At 59.3% G+C, this 17,916-nt stretch overlaps 1 protein-coding gene across 10 annotated transcripts in view; it reads left to right on the top strand.

Annotated features, from left to right (window-relative positions):
* Positions 1–17,916, top strand: part of DOT1L (DOT1 like histone lysine methyltransferase) — a 57,402-nt gene that overhangs the window by 18,221 nt on the left and 21,265 nt on the right. For 7 of the 10 annotated variants that reach the window (XM_067033182.1, XM_067033184.1, XM_059060306.2 and 4 more), the window contains exons 3-9: positions 3,604–3,678; positions 6,449–6,512; positions 7,094–7,322; positions 8,908–9,002; positions 9,400–9,462; positions 14,800–14,855; positions 16,816–16,895. In XM_067033182.1, coding sequence (XP_066889283.1) covers positions 3,604–3,678; positions 6,449–6,512; positions 7,094–7,322; positions 8,908–9,002; positions 9,400–9,462; positions 14,800–14,855; positions 16,816–16,895 — 662 coding nt within the window. Of the gene's footprint in view, positions 1–3,603; positions 3,679–6,448; positions 6,513–7,093; positions 7,323–8,907; positions 9,003–9,399; positions 9,463–9,822; positions 10,014–14,799; positions 14,856–16,815; positions 16,896–17,916 lie in introns of those variants that run through there. The other 3 variants (XM_067033185.1, XM_059060304.2, XM_059060303.2) reach the window with 3 other exon arrangements.

Raw genomic sequence — 17,916 nt, 5'->3', positions numbered from 1 at the left:
CAGTGCTGTTATTTTTGAAGACTATTTTGGCTATTCTAGATTCTCTGCCTTTTTATGTCAGTTTGAGAATCAGCTTGTCTGTTACTCAAAAGAAAGCCTACTGGACTTTTTTATAGGAAATATTTTGCAGTTCAGTTTGAGGAGAAGATTTAACAATATTTAGTCTAGTATTCCATGAGCGTTGTTTGTTTGTTTTTATATTTACTATTATGTTGTCTTTAATTTTTCTCAGTGATGTTTTGTTGTTTTCAATGTAGAGGTCTTGCAAATTTTTCATTAAGGTAATCCCTAAGTATTTACATTTCAATTTTTTTTGGTTTTGTTTTATTTATTTATTTATTTATTTTTGGCTTCTTTGGGTCTACATTGCTGCACTCAGGCTATCGCTAGTTGTGGCGAGCAGGGGTTACTCTTCACTGCGGCACGGGGGCTTCTCATTTGCGGTGGCTTCTCTTTTTGTGGAGCAGGGGCTCTAGGTGTGTGGGCTTCAGTAGTTGTGTCGTGCAGGCTCAGTAGTTGCGGAACGCAGGCTCTAGGGCGCGTGAGCTTCAGTAGTTGTGGTGCACAGGCTTAGTTGCTCCGTAGCATGTGGGTCTTCAGTAGTTGCAGCAGACGGGCTTAGTTGCTCCGTGGCATGTGGGATCTTCCCAGACCAGGGCTCGAACCCGTGTCCCCTGCATTGGCAGGTGGATTTTTTTTTTTTTTTTTTTTTTTGCGGTACGTGGGCCTCTCACTGTTGTGGCCTCTCCCACCGCGGAGCACAGGCTCCGGACGCGCAGGCTCAGCGGCCATGGCTCACGGGCCTAGCCGCTCCGTGGCATGTGGGATCTTCCCGACCGGGGCACGTCCCCTGCATCGGCAGGCGGACTCTCAACCACTGCACCACCAGGGAAGCCCGGCAGGTGGATTATTAATCACTGGGCCACCAGGGAAGTCCACATTTTAATGTTATTTTAAGTAACATATAAAATTGTTCCCTTGGGCTTCCCTGCTGGTGTAGTGGTTAAGAATCTGCCTGGCAATGCAGGGGACACAGGTTCGAGCCCTGGTCCAGGAAGATCCCACATGCCGCGGAGCAACTAAGCCCGTGTGCCGCAACTACTGAGCCTGCGCTCTAGAGCGTGCGAGCCACAACTACGGAGCCCGCCCACCACAACTACTGAAGCCCATGTGCCTAGAGCCCGTGCTCTGCAACAGGAGAAGCCACCGCAATGAGAAGCCCGTGCACCGCAACAAAGAGTAGCCCCCACTCACTGCAACTAGGAGAAAGCCTGCGTGCAGCAATGAAGACCCAACACAGCCAAAAATAAATAAATAAACTTATTTTTTTAAAAAAATTGTTTCTTTATAAAATTCTTTGTTGCTGGTATTTATAAATATAGTTGACCTTTGTCCTGTGACCTTACTGAATTCGCATGAGTTCTGGTAGGTCCTCTGTAAATTCCTTACGATGGTCTCTGTATTGAGTCGTGTGTGTGAGTAGGGACAGTTTTGCGTCTTCCTTCCTGGCCTTTATGCTGTGCATTCCTTTTTCCTGCCTCGTGGTGCTGTCCAGGACCTGTGGTAGAAGGCTGAAGGTCCCTGCCCATCCCATCCTTGGGGAGCGCAGGTTCGCACCGCCAGCTTGTTGCTGGCTGTGGGGGCCCTTGCCTTCTGTGCTAGGGGCCTCCCAAGGGAAAGCAGGCGTGCTGGACAAGAGCTCGCCGGTGGTGAAGGCGCTCACCCTGAAGGCCCAGGTGCAGAGGCTCTGATGACCACGGGGGCAGTGACTCCAGGGGCCCTTGGGTCTGAGGGAGCTGGGGGCTGGGGGAGATGACACACGGAAGCCAGCACTGCTCAGCTGCCCTGGTGACTGTGAGCTTGGGCAGATCTCGCAGGGAGGGGAGCCAGACCCCTGACGTGGGAGCACTGGCCACCAGTGGCTAGGGCCAGTGTGTGTGTTTGGAGGGGCCTGGGGTCTGCACGATGGAGAAAACTACCTGCTCCTGGGTAAGCCAGTCTCTGGATGACACAGGGGCCCGGGCAGGCACAAGAGAGCCGGCTCTTCTTCCTCTCCAGGCCTGTGGTCTCCTTGTGCCCCTCCTGGCAGAGCCCCAGGCAGCAGCGGGCTTGTTGCTGAGAGACAGCAGCTCCTCCACGACCCCATGCCCTTCATCAGCTGGAGGGTGGCGCTTTCCATTTCTGGTTTCCTGAAAGTTTTTATGTGAATAGGAATTGAATTTCTTCGTGTACGTTTTCTGCATCTGCTGAGGCGATCGTATGACTTTTTTTCTCTTTTATTCTCTTAATGAGGTAAATTACAGTGACTAGTTTGTTTTTGTCTTTGTTTTTATTTTGGCCGTGCCACATGACACGTGGGATCTTAGTTTCCCAACCCGGGATCGAACCCGAACCCCCTGCAGTGGAAGCGCAGAGTCTTAACCACTGGACCGCCCGGGAAGTCCCTACAGTGACTAGTTTTAGCATGTTAAACAACTTTTCATTCCTGGGATAAACTCTACTTGAATAAGATACATTGCTGACTTCAGTTTACTAATATTTCTAAAGGATTTTTGTGTCTGTGTTTGTGAGGGATACTGGTCTGTAGATTTCCTTCCTTGTGATGACTTTATCTTTACAAGGCTTTGTCTTTCTCTGGTTTTGCTGTCAGGGTAACGTTGGCCTCATAAAGCTGAAAAGGGTTAGTGTTACTTCTCCAGTGATTCATAGAATTCACCAGCGAAGCTGCCTGGGCTTGGAGTTTCTTTGTGGGAGGTATTTGATTAGGAAGTCATGTTCTGTAATAGGTATAGGGCTATTCAGATGTTCTGTTTCTTCTTCTGTCAGTTTTGGTAATTTGTGTCTTTCAGGGAATTTGTTCATTTCTCCCAGGTTGTTGAGTTTATTGACATGCCGTTTTTCATAATATCACTTATTTTCCTTTTATTCTCTGTAAGTTCTGTAGTGATGACTCCTCTTTCACAACTTTTCTCAAGATTGTATCAGGATCTAATCAGGGTTACACCTTGGGATTGGTGGATATATTTTTGTCTTTCAGTCTGCAGGTTCCCCCTCCCATCTCTTTTTTTCCCTTGCAGTGTTTTTTTGTTTTTGTTTTCTTGGGATCTTAGTTCCCCACAGGCATTGAACCCAGGCCCTTGGAAGAGAAAGCTCTGAGTGCTAAGCACTGGCCTGGCCCACCAGGGAATTCCCTCAGTGTGTTTGTTGAAGAAGCCCCATTGTTTGTCTTGGGATTAGTTCATTCTTCAAATAATAGTTCCCTTTCATTTCTGGTGGGTACGGTGCTTTTCAGACTCCCTGATTTGAGCTGATTTGGTTTCCTAGACCCTGTAACACATTAAGTCCATTTAGCTCCCACTGGACAATATTGTTGGAACTTGAAGCAACGTTATAGTTGTGTAATTCATAAGGACAGCATCATTGTAAAGATGGCATTGTAAACTTCACAGCCTTTGTTTTGAAGTAACACCTCCCTTCACTCTTTCACATTTTGAGTTGGGTAAGGAGGATGTTTTGTTTTTGTATTTATAGAGTAAACAGTGTTTAAGAACAGTGTTGAGAGTAAAAAATAGAGCACTAATACTAGTTTTCTTTGTGTTTCAGGTGGGTCTGTGAAGAAATCCCAGATCTCAAGCTTGCTATGGAGAATTATGTTTTAATTGACTACGACACCAAAAGGTAAGCCGGGTTCTGCCTGGGCTGCGTCTCCACTTGGGACTCAGCGGGCTCAGCGTGTGTGGACACAACCTATAATTAGATCTTCCTCGATGCTGCAGGCTGATGGGAAAGTTCCTTTTAGAGTTTCCTTTCAGAGCCAGCATTGAGTTATTTTGGTAGGAAATGTTTATCCAATATTGGCAGAGGCTGTCAGAGTGAGGACATAATTGGAAACTGCACGTTGCAGCAACTGGGATTGGTGTGTGTGTGAAACTACCCCAAGTTAGGAGTCACTCTTCACGGCAGGCAGCTGCCAGCGCCAGCGGCCTGGCCTGGGGAGCCTTGGTCCCTGCCCAGCTCTGGTCAAGGTCTCACTTGGCTTTGGCCACGTCTAGCAGTTTCCTACAGCCACATCCTGGGTCTCCAAGGAGAGTCCTGTGGGTGGGGAAGGGCGAGGCCGTGTCTGGAATGCCTGCCTGGAATTTATTTTGTTTTTCTTTGAGAAATGCTCCTGCCTGTCTCCATCCTTGGCAGGCTCGAGGTGGCACTCAGGCTCGGGCTTAGGTAGCTGCTCGTGGCAGAGAACGCGGCCCCGAGGCACCCTCAGGCCCCGCACAGGCCCTGCTGCCAGGCCTGCTCACGTGGGCTCACTTCCACGTTTGGAGGACTTGTGGTCCTGGCCGGCCTTCCCAGCCTCAGTCAGCCCCTGGTCCCACCCCTTTGCCTCCCCTCCTCCCCGTTCAGTCATCAGCACTTGCTGTTGTGACAAGAGGCCACCCGTGCTGGCCCCTCATCCAGAGCAGCCAGATCCCCGCAGCGTCGACACAGGTGGCCGCACGGGCTCGGGTGGCCAGCGCATCCGTGGGTTCTGACCCCTGATGAGGACGCCTCCTGCCCCTGGGGTGAGGGCGCCTGTGGCCGCTGACCTTGAATGATGGTCTCGAGGTCCGTGCAGCTCACATCTCATGACGGTTGAGTGCCATGGGCCTGGCCTAGAGCAGCTGGAGTGCTTAAAGGCGCTTTTGGTGCGAGGTGCTTGCAGGTGGCGGTTTGGTGTTCTTCCCTCCGTGTTCAGCTGGTTGAGGAAAGACTGGAAGGACGTGGGGCTGGGAGAGGGCAGGGGGCGGTCTGACGGCACCCACCCCAGAGATCCGTGCGACCTCAGGGTCTGTGACAGCAGGGCTGGCACAGAGGGCCGAGCTCCTCTGTCGGGTGGAACCCGGCAGGGATCAGGGTGCCCAGGTTCCCCTGAGCTTCCGTGTTGCTCATCCTCCCAGGAAAAGGTCTCTTCCAGGGTGTAGCCAGAGGCTTTGAAGGAGGTGTAGAAGTCAGAACACAGGGAAGTGAGGTTGTGAACTAGTGCGTTCTTTTCTCCCTGAGGCCCGTGTAGGAAGATGGACTGGCCATCGCGTCCACCCTTCCATTTCGAAGAGTGGGTGCCTGGGGCCAGGGATGGGCGTGTCACTCACAGACACTGCACTCGGGTGGCTGCTGGGCCGTGCTCCCTGGGACCCCACAGCCCAGTGCTGGGCTGGACCCCTCGCGCCTGTGCATGTGGTTAGCTTCCCCGGAATGTGGGTTTCCTGCCTTGTTGCGGCGTGTCAGCCCGTTCCCAGCGTGTTGGAGCCGCGTATCCCTCTCTGTGTGTCTGTGTGTGAGTTTCACAGGCTTCAGCTGCGCCTGCTCGAGATCTCTGGCTTTTCAGCTGCAGCTGCCATTCTAGGAAGCTGAACTTGCCATATGGTTACAGGTCCCAGTTGAATTCTTTGACTTCTGTTAGGAAAGAAGGAAGGTGCACTTAAATTCCCAGAGCCCTTCCAGAGCCAGGGTCGAGGGCCAGGGGGTCTCGAAGATGCAGGTGGGGAGGGGCTGAGGGGGGTGCTCCCTACACCCCCGTGTGCATCCTTGGGTTCCCCTGGGTCCTGGTGTCTCACTGGGGAGCAGCCGTCTTGCTGCCCTGCCTGTAGGGGGCGTTGGACGAGCCCCCAAGCGACAGCCCCTCCCCTGTGCAGGCATCGGGCAGGTCATCCTCCACGGGGCCATCCCAGGCAGCCCCCACCCCATCTCTCAGTGCCAGTGGTGACAACCACAGATGGCCCCAGATACCGCTCCGGGGGCACCCCTGGGTTAGGGGGTTCCATTGAAAACTCATTCCCCTGGTGTTTGGGAGGACCTAGTCTTCTTAAAAACTCCCGACAGCTCCCTTGTTAGGTGTCTAACACAGGCTGCTTATACCTGTGACAGTGTCAGAAACTTAAACAGGTGTAGTAAACAGAAGTGATGTCAGCATGAGGGGAGAGGTCCTGACCCTACTCTCTGCAGAGCCGGGGTGTCGGCCGTCATCCCCGTCCACCCGACCAGCAGAGCGGGAGCCCTTTCTGCCTGCGCGTGGCCCTCGGTGCCCTGGCTGTCCCCCCGCCCACTCAAGTTAGGCTGAGGGGTAAACATGTAAACATGGAGGCTCCCCCCCTCCCCCACCCGCCCCACACCCTCCTGGCTAGGACAGGGAAGGGGCGGCCCAGCCCTGGGGCTGTGGGACTTCATTGCATCCACGGGTTGGGGGTGAGGCAGCCTTGGTCCCGCCTGCCTCTCTCTGCGGATGGCTGTGCGTAACCCTTTCCTCACCCAAGGCCTGCAGGGCACTGCTGCCCGAGGCTTTGACCCGTGAGCCCACCCCTCCGCACTAGTCTCGAGGCCCCTTGATGCCCCTGGACCTCTGCCCCCTCCCACGAGGCCCGGTGGTTTGTTCCGAGCTCGGCAGCGGCCAGCAGCTATCCCCTGCCTCTTTCAGCTTCGAAAGCATGCAGAGGCTCTGTGACAAGTACAACCGGGCCATCGACAGCATCCACCAGCTGGTATGTGGTCTTCACCCGCCCCTCAGGCCCGCCTCCTCCTCTGGGCCCACTCTGTGCTTCAGGACCCCATTGCCTGTCGAGTCACCTGGGTGCTTCAACCCGGCCCCTGAGGCCCTGGGAGTGCAGAGCCTGCAGCACCCCAGGGCGTTGGACCATGCAGTGGGGAGGGTGTGGGGAACCACAGCCGCTGTGACGCAGACGGTTGGGACTGAGCGGCCTCGTTACTTCCGAATGGGTCCCGGGCCCTGGGGCGCCCCCGGAGGCCACGGCAGGCAGGCGGGTGACGGGGAGTCTTCCTGGGGCTTCTCCGTCCTTCACCCACCCCTTGGGCGTTCTGGGCGCTGGGACAGACCAGCTAGGAGAGGGGAGCTATGTTGGGGAGTTCACACTGCTTGGGTCCAGGGGTGCATGTGTGCACGCGTACCCCCACACGGGTACATGCATGCATGCAGGTTCATACCACACACATCCACACACAGGCTCACACACAGGCTCCCACACACATGGGTCACCATTGGGGGCAGTGGCACGGCTGGCGGGGCGGGGCCCAGGTGGACCGACTGGCACCCCCTGTGCCGCAGTGGAAGGGCACCACACAGCCCATGAAGCTGAACACGCGGCCGTCCACGGGGCTCCTGCGTCACATCCTGCAGCAGGTCTACAACCACTCGGTGACCGACCCCGAGAAACTCAACAACTACGAGCCCTTCTCCCCGGAGGTATACGGGGAGACCTCCTTCGACCTGGTCGCCCAGATGATCGACGAGATCAAGATGACCGAGGACGACCTGTTTGTGGACCTGGGTAGCGGTGAGTGTGGGCCATGCCCATGTGCCCGCTGGGAGGGGTCCGGGGCAAGTGCTAGGCAGTGGCGGAGGGGGGGGCCGACCCTGCAGTCCCAAGTCAGCACACCCCTCTCCCCACCTGGCAGGCCGCAAACCAAGCCCGCCTTTCCGGTGCCCAGAAACCTGCCCCTTCACTCCTGCTAAGCCAGCCTGAGAAGGTCTGTGGGCTCTGCCCAGCCGCCAGCACTGAGCTGCGGCTCTGCTTCCCGCCCCCGTGCCTGCTCCTGCTGAGAGGAGAGCCCTGCTCCCTGGCCTCGTGGCTGCACTCCCTCCTGCTCCCTCCTGGGCCTGGGGCTGCTCCTGGCTCTTGGCCCACAGGTGGCCCCAGGGACCACCGAGGTGGACCAGCCCCCACCTTGCTGGCGGTCCCTCCCCCCTTCGCGCACTCACCAGCCCAAGCGGCCCCCCTCCTTGCTCACGGGGCGTCCTTCTGTATAGACGCACACGTGGCACGCCGTGCTGCCTGAGTAAGCATTGGGCTGACTAGTTCCTGGTGGGACCCGTGAGGTCACGGGTTGACGGGGCCGCTGTCTGGCATGTCGTTGGGCGGCTCCATCGGGAACCCCCAGCACAGACCGCTGGGGCATCTCTGCCATCCCATGTGACCTGCTCACCGACCCGAAAGTCCCATCTCAGCCGGGCAGGGGCCCTGCAGATGGGGACGAAGATGGCTTCTTTCGTGGTGTCATTGTCAGTTTAAGTCCTTTTTAAGTGTATGATTCATATTTTAATAAGAATGCACATACTTCAAAAGTCATTTCTCTAAAAGCCCGTAAAACTCCCCTAGTGTCAAAAGGCTTATGATTTCTGAGAAGCGCCAGCCTCCTCAGGCCAAGCTCTCCACGCCTTCCCCCTGTCCCCTGGGAGGGACCGCACGTCCTCTCCCCTGTTTACCCCGTGTTTCTGAATAGAGGTTTGTTGTCATCATTGGAGTACATTCTATTCAAATTGGGAAATCAAGGGGCTCCTGACACTTTATTTAAAGTGCAACTGATCTAAGTTCAAGGAGAGACCATTTAAAAAGCTTCCTTTTGTCGTGAAGGCTAAATGCCCGCAGACTCCGCCTATGTTCTGCTGGCGTGTGTGGTGCGGGGCTCTCCCGCCCCTCTCTGAGCCCATTTCAGACTCGGCTGAGGATGCGAGCTGGCCGTGTAGTGGAGCCGTGGTGTGTCCAGGGTGGGCGGGACCCTTCCCGAGGGGTTCCTGGGTCTCGCATAGCTGGGTCTGTGTCTGGACAGTTAGTGCCACGTGGGGCCGTGGACCAAGGACAGGTTCTGGTTGGGGGGCCGTGGAGTGTTGGCCTTGGATGATGAAGTGGAACCCAGATGGCTGTCCCCTGGTGGCGGCTCAGCCCATGGCCTGAGGCATTTGAACACATTCTGTGACCTCGGAGAGCTCTCGGGCACCTTCGCTGAGAGACCGTGGCCTCTGCCTGGTGACCTTGTGGCCATCGCCCTAGTGGCTGGGGTGTGGCCTCTGTCACAGTGCACATCTGACACCTGCTGCTGTCTCTCTCTTCTCTCTCTCTCTCTCTCTCTCTGTCTCTGAAGGAGTGGGCCAGGTTGTGCTGCAGGTCGCCGCGGCTACCAACTGCAAACATCACTATGGTGTCGAGAAAGCTGACATCCCGGCCAAGTACGCGGAGGTGAGCGCTTCTGGGACCCGGGCATGGTTGCATCTGTCACTTTTCTTTCTAACCTTGGTTTGTGGTGGCCTGTGGAGTGAGGGCGTGGCCTGTGCCAGGGGTCAAGGGGAGGGGAGTTCCCCCAGCGCCGTGAGGTCAGCTGGCATCACCCTTGTGCCAGCGTCTGCCTGGGGGTGGCAGGGTCTGGGGAGAGCACACGTTTGAGCGGTGTCGTCCCCACAGGAACGTGTTTAGAGTTGTGGTTCGCACACCCGCTGACTTGGGTTCCCTGCGGTCGGGAGCCTTTGCCGGGAACCCCGGAGCGGGCGGGCAAGGGGAGGAAGGGGGCTTGGGGAGCCGTGGGTGCCATTCCGGCTGCCTGGTTCCTGACGGGCTGTCTGGTTCGGCTCCCTTGCAGACCATGGACCGAGAGTTCAGGAAGTGGATGAAATGGTATGGAAAAAAGCATGCAGAATACACAGTGAGTGCCACCGCTCCATGCCCCGTGGCTGCTGGTGCAGTGCCTGCCCTGAGCCTCCGCCCCCGGGGGCGGGGGCAGCTCCCCCACCCAGAGCCCCCTCCCCACCGCTTTCCACCCTCTGCCGGCCACTCTCATCCTCCCTCCTGGGGGTCCTTGCGGGCGCTCAGAGAACAGAGGTGGCCCACGTGGCGTTTCTCTTCCTCAGCCCCGCAGGCACCGGCAAGGCCTCGGAGCACCGGCTCTTTCAGAGGCAGCTCCCCTCCCGGGTCGGCAAGTGGGGGCGGAAGGGTGCGGGCGAGGCGGCCTCTGCCCCGTCCGCGGGCCGGCTGAGGGCATCTTTCTCCTGCTTGCCCCCCGCAGCAGCGTGGGGCCCAGCGGATGAGTCCCCCGGCTGTCCCGGTGCCGCCTGCCCCTCTGCCCCTCACTCAGCATCGCTCAGCCCGGCCTTTCGACGCCGAGGTTCCTCGGGTCTCGCTCCTGGATCCTGGACGCTCTGGCCTCTCTCTCTGCTCCTCCTACCCAGGGTGTCCGCGTCCGCATCCTCGGCTCGAGTGCGTTTCTGTGCTCAAGGCTTCATCAGTCTTTCTGCCAGGTTTCGGTTGCCTGTGGACGCAGGGCCGCCATGCAGCCACCATCCCCCTGGGCCGCTGCTGGGGCATCGCAGGGGGCGGGGTCTGCAACCGGATCTTCACCACACCCACCACTTCCCATCTCACGCCCCCCAGGTCACTTAGACCCCAGCTGGCTGTGACGTGGTCCTGACGCCCCCTCCCGGACTTCCTTGCCATGCTCGCTGCTCTCCCTGCGCCGTCCTGCGGGCAGGGTTGTGGGGCCAGAGTCAGCGTCCCCATCGCCTCGGGGACCCAGAGTGGGTCACGTAATTGTAGGTGGGAGGCAGATGGGGGCGCAGGAGAGGGGACTCCAGGCTCTTAGAACAGCCTAGCCATTTCTCCTTTCATGGGTCGTGCTTTCGGTGTCGTGTTTAAAAGCCAAGCCTCAGCTCACCTAGATTTACCCTCACGGTATCGTATAGGAGTTCTGTGGCTGTGCGTTTTGCCTGTAGGTTCGTGGTTTCTTTCTGGTTACCTCTTGTGGAGGGCATGAGGTCTGCGTCTACATTCATTTCTCCGTGTGCAGACATCCAGCTGCCCCACCCCATCTGCTGCAGGGCTGCCTCTCTCTGTTGAGCCGTCTCTGTTGATTCGTCCGAGGCCAGCGGCCGCTCCACTCTGCTCCGTCCCACACTCTCCCCGTGTGCTCTCTCAGTGGCACTGCAGTGTCTTGACAGCTGCGTCTTCGTGAGAGGCAGTCCTGAACCACATGGCATCGGGCCTCCAGCCTCGTTCTCCTCCTTCAGTGATGTGCTGGTCACTCTGGGGGGTTTGCACTTGACTTCTGTCTGCGCTGTACTGACGTACAGTCATACCCTCATCCTGCAACCTTTCTGTAGTTGCTGTATTAGTTCCAGGGTTGTCGTTGATTCTTTTGAATTTTCTACATAGATGGTAACATCACCTTTGAACAAAGGCAGTTTTACGTCTTCCTTCCCAATCCGTACCCTTTCCTTTTCTTGTCTTATTGCATTAGCCGGGGCTTCTAGTATGGTATTGAAGAGCAGGGATGAGAGGGCATATCCTTGCCTTGCCCCAGATCTTAGCGGGAAAGCCTCGAGCTTCTCACCATGGGTGTCATGTTAGCTTTCGATTTTTTTGGTGGGTGTTGTTTTTAAAGTTGACGAAGTTCACCTCTGTTCTTATTTTTCTTCTGAAAATCTTGATTGTGAATGGGTGTTGGGTTTTGTTAAAGCTGCTTTTGCATTGTGTGATTTTCATCTTTGGCCTGTTGAGGGGACAGAGTACAAGGTTTGATGTACTTCCATGCCCAGGGTAAATCCCACCTGGCCCTGGGGTATACCTCCTATTTTGTTGAGGGTATTTGCAGCCAAGGGGGATGCTGGTCTGTAGTTTTCCTTTCTCGTGATGCCTGGCCTTGGCATCGGGGTGCTGTGACCTTGCGGCGTGAGCTCGGCCGTGCCCTCTCTGCTTCTGCTTAGCTGTTCTTGGACCAGGACTTGCACACCTGCAGGCTGGGCCCAGCTCCCCTCCCCTTTTTCCTGGTGGGATTTCTTGTGCGATTCTCTCCCCTCAGTGAAAAGCAAGGGGTGTATCCTCTGGTCTCCTGCGTCCCTCCTGCATCTGAAGTCCTCTGGTGTTCATTGCTCAGGCTGAGGGCAGTTGGTCCAGTTGGTTTCTGTTTCCAGGAAACTTCTTTTTGCCCGGTCCGTTAGATCCACCAGCATGCTGCTAAGAGTTCCTGGATGGTTTACCGGTTTCCTAAGACCTCATGACCTCCTAAAACATAGGTTTTTAAATTTAAGCAGTGCCTCCTGCTTCTGGTGAGAGGACCAAGCAGTTCAATCCCGTAGTGTAGAAGTCTGCATTGACGCAGGTACCAGGGATGCCCCGATGGATCTGCAGGCAGCCTTCGCTGCTTTATTCGGAGTGTGGTTCTAGCTGCTGGTACAGTCCCTGCGGCTGGAGGGAGAGGCGGGGGTGAGGCTGGTGGGCTGGCCGCCCTGGCAGGTCACCTCTCCTTCCTTCCTCCCCTCGTCACCTTTGGGCGGCAGCACCTGGCCTGGTGGGTGTTTGGGGGTCAGCGGCACGTCAGCTGGCTCATTGGCGGGGCTCCCTGTGTGTGACCCTTCTCGCTCTTTGACCTCGTGAGGTCCAGGGCGCTTGTCAGTTGCCCTTGCTCTGTGGCCTCGCGAGGTGGCTGCGAGCAGAACTCGGCTCAGAGGACTCTTGGTCGCGGCCTTGGCGGCCGTGTCGGGGCGGCAGCCAGCTGTGCCTCTGGCGTCCACGTGGCCCTGCGCCAGGAGGGTGTGGTGACAGTCCCTGCCCAATGCCTGGATTTGGCAGGAGCTTGCCGGCTGGGTCTGGAAAAGTGCCCCCACTGTGGCTGTCTGTGGCTGGGAGCAGGTGCCCTGGTTGGCGGGCAGGGTCCTGCCTCTGTCACTTAGTAACTGAGCGGGGAAACGAAGCCAGCAGGAAGGAGCCTCCGAGCCCAGTGTGTTTCCTGGCGTCTGAGCCGCCTCTTTGGTCCCTGCCCGTCCCTGCAGCCCACAGCTCTCCTCCCGTCAGAGCCCCTGGGCCCTCCCTACGCCCGGCTTCTGCCTACGTCTGTCACATCTCAGGGCGCCCCCTCCGCCTGGTGACAGCCGGGTGACCCCGTGCGTCGGCCCCTGGCAGTGGGCTTGGCACACAGGTTTCCCGTGCCTGGGGCGGTGGCAGCCTCACAGAAGCGCCGTGTGAGGAGGTGCCCCTGGCCAGGTCCCTGGGCAGGCGGTGGCAGCCCCTGTGCCTTTGTGGGCTGGGGTCCGTTCTTTTCTCTTACGCCCGTGTGCGTTTCTCCACACTGGAGGTCTTGGTTATCTTGGGGCCAGTCACAGATCCTTGGTGGGGGTGACATCTTCCTGCCACGGTTAACTCGGGCACACTGGCCCCAGCAACACAGAGCCGACTCGGCCAGTCTGTATCAAGAGGCGAATGGCGGCAGGGCCGGGACGGTGGCTGTTCTCTTGCCTTGAACGTGAGGCCACAACAGAGCAGTGACGCTGTGGCGTGAAACGGTGTGGCTTGGATGGGTGAGCCCCCGTGGAGAGAGAAGCCACATCAGGACGAGCCTGTGGGACGCCAGGACGCAGCAGACGTCGTCCTCGCGTTGTGGTTTATTCAGAGCCAGGACGGAGGCAAACCAGCAGAGGGAAGAGGCGCAGGGGGGGCCCGGGGGCCGGGCTTCCAGGCTCCGCAGGACGCGCTTCACTCCCCCAAACGAGGCGCAGCAGCACGGGCGGGGTGCGGGCCCCGGGGAAGCTCTCGAGACCCAGTGCCCGCGGGCCGCGGCCTGCTCTCTTGGCCACGGAGACCTAGCCCGGGGTTCTCACGGGGGGCCGGTCAGCCGAGACCCCAGACTCCGGGAGGAGAGCAGGTGCCCGTGTGGACCCCGTGTTTTCCCAGAGAGTATGCGGACAGGGAGCCCCCAAGGTCTGGTTCCAGACACCGAGAGGCCTTCCCGGGACACGGCCTCAGGCCTGCAGCTTGAGCTTTTTTGGACTTGGGTCAGTGCCCCGAGCCTGCTGGGCTGTGCGCAGGGAACTGCGGCAGCCTCACAAGGGGAGAGGACCCAGCGAGCAGACGCGGACGCCCGGGACGTAGACTTCCCACGGCACCCGGGTGTTTTAGGACGGCCATCTCCCTTCTGCCCTGTGGGGCTCGACCCCTCATGTCCCTGGGTGACTCCTGTGTGCTGGAGGGCGCCGGACCTGCAGCTGCTCTGCCTGGGCGCTGCGGCACTCACAGGCCCCTCCGCTTGGAGGCTCTTCCCTCCTGCCCGTCCCAAGACAGGCTCAGGGGCCAGCCCTGCTGGGCGGCGCTGTCCCTTCACTGCCTGGAGGGCCTCCGGTCACCTGGTGGCTTGTGGGCTGCAGACGGGGGCCGCCAGCAGCCACCTCCACCCCACCCCCCGCCACGAGATGCTCTATCTGTGGGTCGGCCTGTTCTGGGCGTTTCCCATCAGTGGAATCACACCCTGTGCGTCCTTCTGTGTCTGGCTTCCCTCACCGAGCGTCATGTTCTTGGGGTCCGTCCACGTGGCAGCGAGTGTCGGGGCTTCACCTCTTTTTATAGCTGGGTGATGCTCCCGTGTGTGGAGGGACCATAGGATGTTTATCTGTTCACGTTCATGACGGACATGTGGGTCCCCACCTTTGCTGCTGCGGACAGGGGTGTGCAGGTTTTCCTGGGGAGGTCTGTTTTCACTTCTCCAGGTGGACACCCAGGAGTGGGATGATAGCCTTTTTTTGAAGAATTACCAAGCCAGATTTCTTGGTTTGTCAAATGGTACAGTTCTGGGCAGTTAGGTTAATAAGGTCTGAGTTGTCTCAGGCAGACTTCGGCCTTGAGGCACAATGAGATTAGTCGGCTAACGAAGATAGCGGTCGGAGCATTGCGGAGGGCGGAGGGTGGCGAGGGCGTAAGGACAGCCCTTCTGCCCGGGAGACAGGCGAGGTGGTGCGGGAGAGCTGCGCCCTCACTGCGTGTGCTGTCCAGCACGACCGCCTCGGGGCGCCCCCTGCTGGCCCTGCATGGGCATGGCGTGGTCTCGGCCTCTCGCCACCATCCCCTTGTGGGAGCCTGGCCCCGACGCCACCGCCCCGACGCGGCCTCCCCACTCAGGGCCTCTGCTCATTCCATCTCTTCTTTGGGGGGCAGGCGGGGGTGGGGTGCAGAGGTGAGCGAGACCTCTGAGTGATGGGCTGTCCCTCTTTTCTCCTTTCAGCTGGAGAGAGGAGATTTCCTCTCGGAGGAGTGGAGAGAGCGGATCGCCAACACGAGGTACGGGGGGGGCGGGGGGGCTAGAGTGAGGCTGCGAGGGCCGCGGGGGCCTGCCAGGCAGGGCAGGATGGCGCGGGGCGGCGCAGTTCCCCCTCCCCGGGTCGCTCCCCCTCCCCGGGTCGCTCCCCCTCCCCGGGTCGCTCCCCCTCCCCGGGGGCACCCCAGCAGGCGGGCCAGAGAGTGCGGGGAGGGCCCGGGCTCAGTGCAGGTTCCTGCTGGACGGTAGCCCCGTGGCAAGCAGTCTCCAGGCCGACACCGCCGCGTGTCCACCGCCACGTGTCCTGAGCTTGCCGGCAGCTCTGCCTCCGTGGCTCCTTCCCTTGTCCTGCCCAGGCCTGGGGCTGGGGAGCGGGCTGGACCCTGCGCTTGCGCACCTGGCGGCAGCAGTGGCTCAGTGGGGGTGGCGGGGCCTCGGTGACTGCGGGGTGGGGTGGGCGTGTCACTCTCTCAGCTCTCTGGCGGGGGGTGGGTCACACCATTTCCCTTTCACCTCATGGTCTGGCCTCCCCCTTCCTTCTGCGTGTGCTCGCTGCACGATGCCCCGAGTCCCCACCACTGGGTTCTGTGCGGGCAGGTAGGAAACAGGCGTCCCTCGTTCACAAAGGCCTGTCCTTGTCTCACTCTCCCGTGAGAATGTCTCACCTGATTTGGGCACGCCGTCCCCCTTTGCTTGAGGGGACTGTGCTGACCCCGTGGGTGTCCCCATCAGACGGGGTTGGGGGGCTCTGGAGCAGCTGCCGTGGGGGCCCTCTCCCGTCGGGGGCACCCAGCAGCTGTGGCCCGGCGAGGAAGAGCTCGCCCAGAGCACCATGAGGCCCTGAGGCCAGGCTCTGCTGGGGCCCCCAGACGGTGCCCCCAAGATGGCGAGCGCCCTACGCGCTCTGCTTCCTGTTGGGGGTGTCCCCGCCCTGACCAGCTCCTCTGCACTCAGGGGTCTTCATCCTGGCTTCCACGGGCTTCAGGGAGCTTCCTTGTTTCCTCTCAGGTGACTCTAGTTCAGGCAGCCCAGGATCTGTCCTGGCTTACCCCCTCTCCCCACCTTGGCCACCTTGAGGCCCTGGCGTGCAGCCTCCCCAGGCTCCGTCCCAGAGCAGGGACCCCCCCAGGCCGGCCCCAGTCCCTGTCGGAGCCTCCCCAGCTTGCCTCTCTCATCAGGGCTCTGCCCTTCGGCCCCAGCCTGAACCGCACCGCATCTGGGTTTCTTTCCAAGCGGTCAGCAGCGAGAGAGCTTGGCTTACACCTTCAGTGCTTCTCCTGCTGCCTGTGCCCGTCCTCACCCTGGTCAGGTCCTCCGTTACTGTCCTAGTACCGAGATTCCAGACAAGTGGCATGGAACGGCAGACAGCTTGCTGCTCTCCCTCATGTTCAGATGGGGGAGGGATCCCTGGTGGGGGTCCTCCATGGGGGCAGGAGCCGGCGGGCAGAGGAGGGGACAGGTTGGGGGCCTGTGTGGGCAGCAGCCTCCCACCGCCTGGTGGGCGTCTTCAGGCAGCGCTTCCTCGGGCCGCCGGGGGCCAGGGAACGTTTGAGAAACGGGAGAGGATGGGCCAGGCCCTGCCTCGGAAGAACTTGGCGCTGGGCCCTGGGGTGGTGGTGCAGCTTGATGGGTCTATGCTGCTTTCCTGCCTGGGTGTCCTCGCACCTCTCTGCCCAGGTGGCGCTTGAGCTGCCCGCTTTCCAACCCCGGGGCAGCGGAGGGGCAGGTCGGCAGCCCGTTGCTCTGGGCCCGTGTCCGTGCGTGCCTTACCGAGGAAGCCAGCAGTCTGCTGGTCGCGGTGTCCGTGTTCACAGCACCCAGGGTGGCAGCCACAGCCTGTGGGCCCTGGCACCCGTCCCCAGGCCGGGCGGAGGTGGTGCGGGCAGAGCTGGCGGCAGAGGCGGTAGGCGTCGTAGGCGCCGCAGCTCTGTACATGTGTGCAAGTAGAACCTCCTTTCACTCAACTGGAATATTATTTTGCAGTGTTATATTTGTGAATAACTTTGCCTTTGGTCCTGAGGTGGATCACCAGCTGAAGGAGCGGTTCGCAAACATGAAGGAAGGTAACGAACTCCCCTTCCCCGCCCTGTGTGCCCCACGTCTGCATCCGCTCGGGGCTGTGCGGCTGTGGCCCTGATCACAGGTGCTGGGGTCCTGACTGGCATCATCAGGTTCGGCCCTGGCGGAAAGGCCTCAGGCAGGGGGTCCCGTTCGTCGTGGTTCTTACTGTCACCTAGGTTGTGGGCGGGTGCCTTGCAGCTCAGCGCGTGGCGTAGAACAGACCCGACGCCTGCCCCGCTCAGGCCCCAGCTTGCAGCCCGCCGGAAGGACTGGGGTGGGGGCCAGGTTAGCAAGGGAGCTGCAGGCTGTCTGGTTCGTTCGCGGAGAAGGGAGTGACTTCTTAGTTCAGGGACATCCTGTCTTCTCCTAAAGAATTCTTCACTGTGTATGGGAAATTGAAGCTTGGTTGGGTGTCCCCATGTGATCTGGAGCCCTAACCGCGGGGCGCTGAGGGCACGGGGGTCCCCCTGGCCGGCCCCTGCAGCCTTTGCCGGCCGGGCCTTTCCCGTATTTGGACCTGGGCTGCCTGGCCAGCGCCGCCCCCGCAGCTTCCCCTTCCCCTTCCCCCTCAGTCTCCGGGCCAGTCGAGACCCGGTCGCGGGAGGGGACCTCACCTTTCTTGTGTCCAAGTCTCGGAAGTGCTGCCAGAACGGCTCAGCACAGCTCTGGAAGGAGAGGTCACGGGGCGAAACTGAAAGCTGAGTCTCTGTTCTCAAATCAGGGTCCGTTTAGCATGTAGGAGGGGCGTGTTCTCCCGTGCTTATGAAAGCGTTTAGACTCACAGGTTACCTTGGTGCTTTTGTGGAGTGAGTGCTGTTGGCATCTGGCCAGAACCTCGTACGGGGGAGGTCTCGACAGGCCACGAAGAGACCGGGAGGGAAGTGCCAAGGCTGAGCGCTTGGGACGACGGGAGCTCCTGGTGTCTGAGCGGACTCTCCCCTCCTCAGGAGCGGGGTTGTTTGGTCTTCTTGTGTCCCGAGCTCCTCCCTCTGGCGTGGTGAGCCTGAGCAGTGAGATCCCTCC

Source organism: Kogia breviceps, chromosome 4 (genome assembly GCF_026419965.1).
Source record: "Kogia breviceps isolate mKogBre1 chromosome 4, mKogBre1 haplotype 1, whole genome shotgun sequence".
In the NCBI taxonomy this organism is placed as follows: domain Eukaryota; kingdom Metazoa; phylum Chordata; class Mammalia; order Artiodactyla; family Physeteridae; genus Kogia; species Kogia breviceps.
The sequence above is the reverse complement of the archived record's forward strand: the minus strand, read 5'-3'. Positions and strand labels throughout refer to the sequence as shown.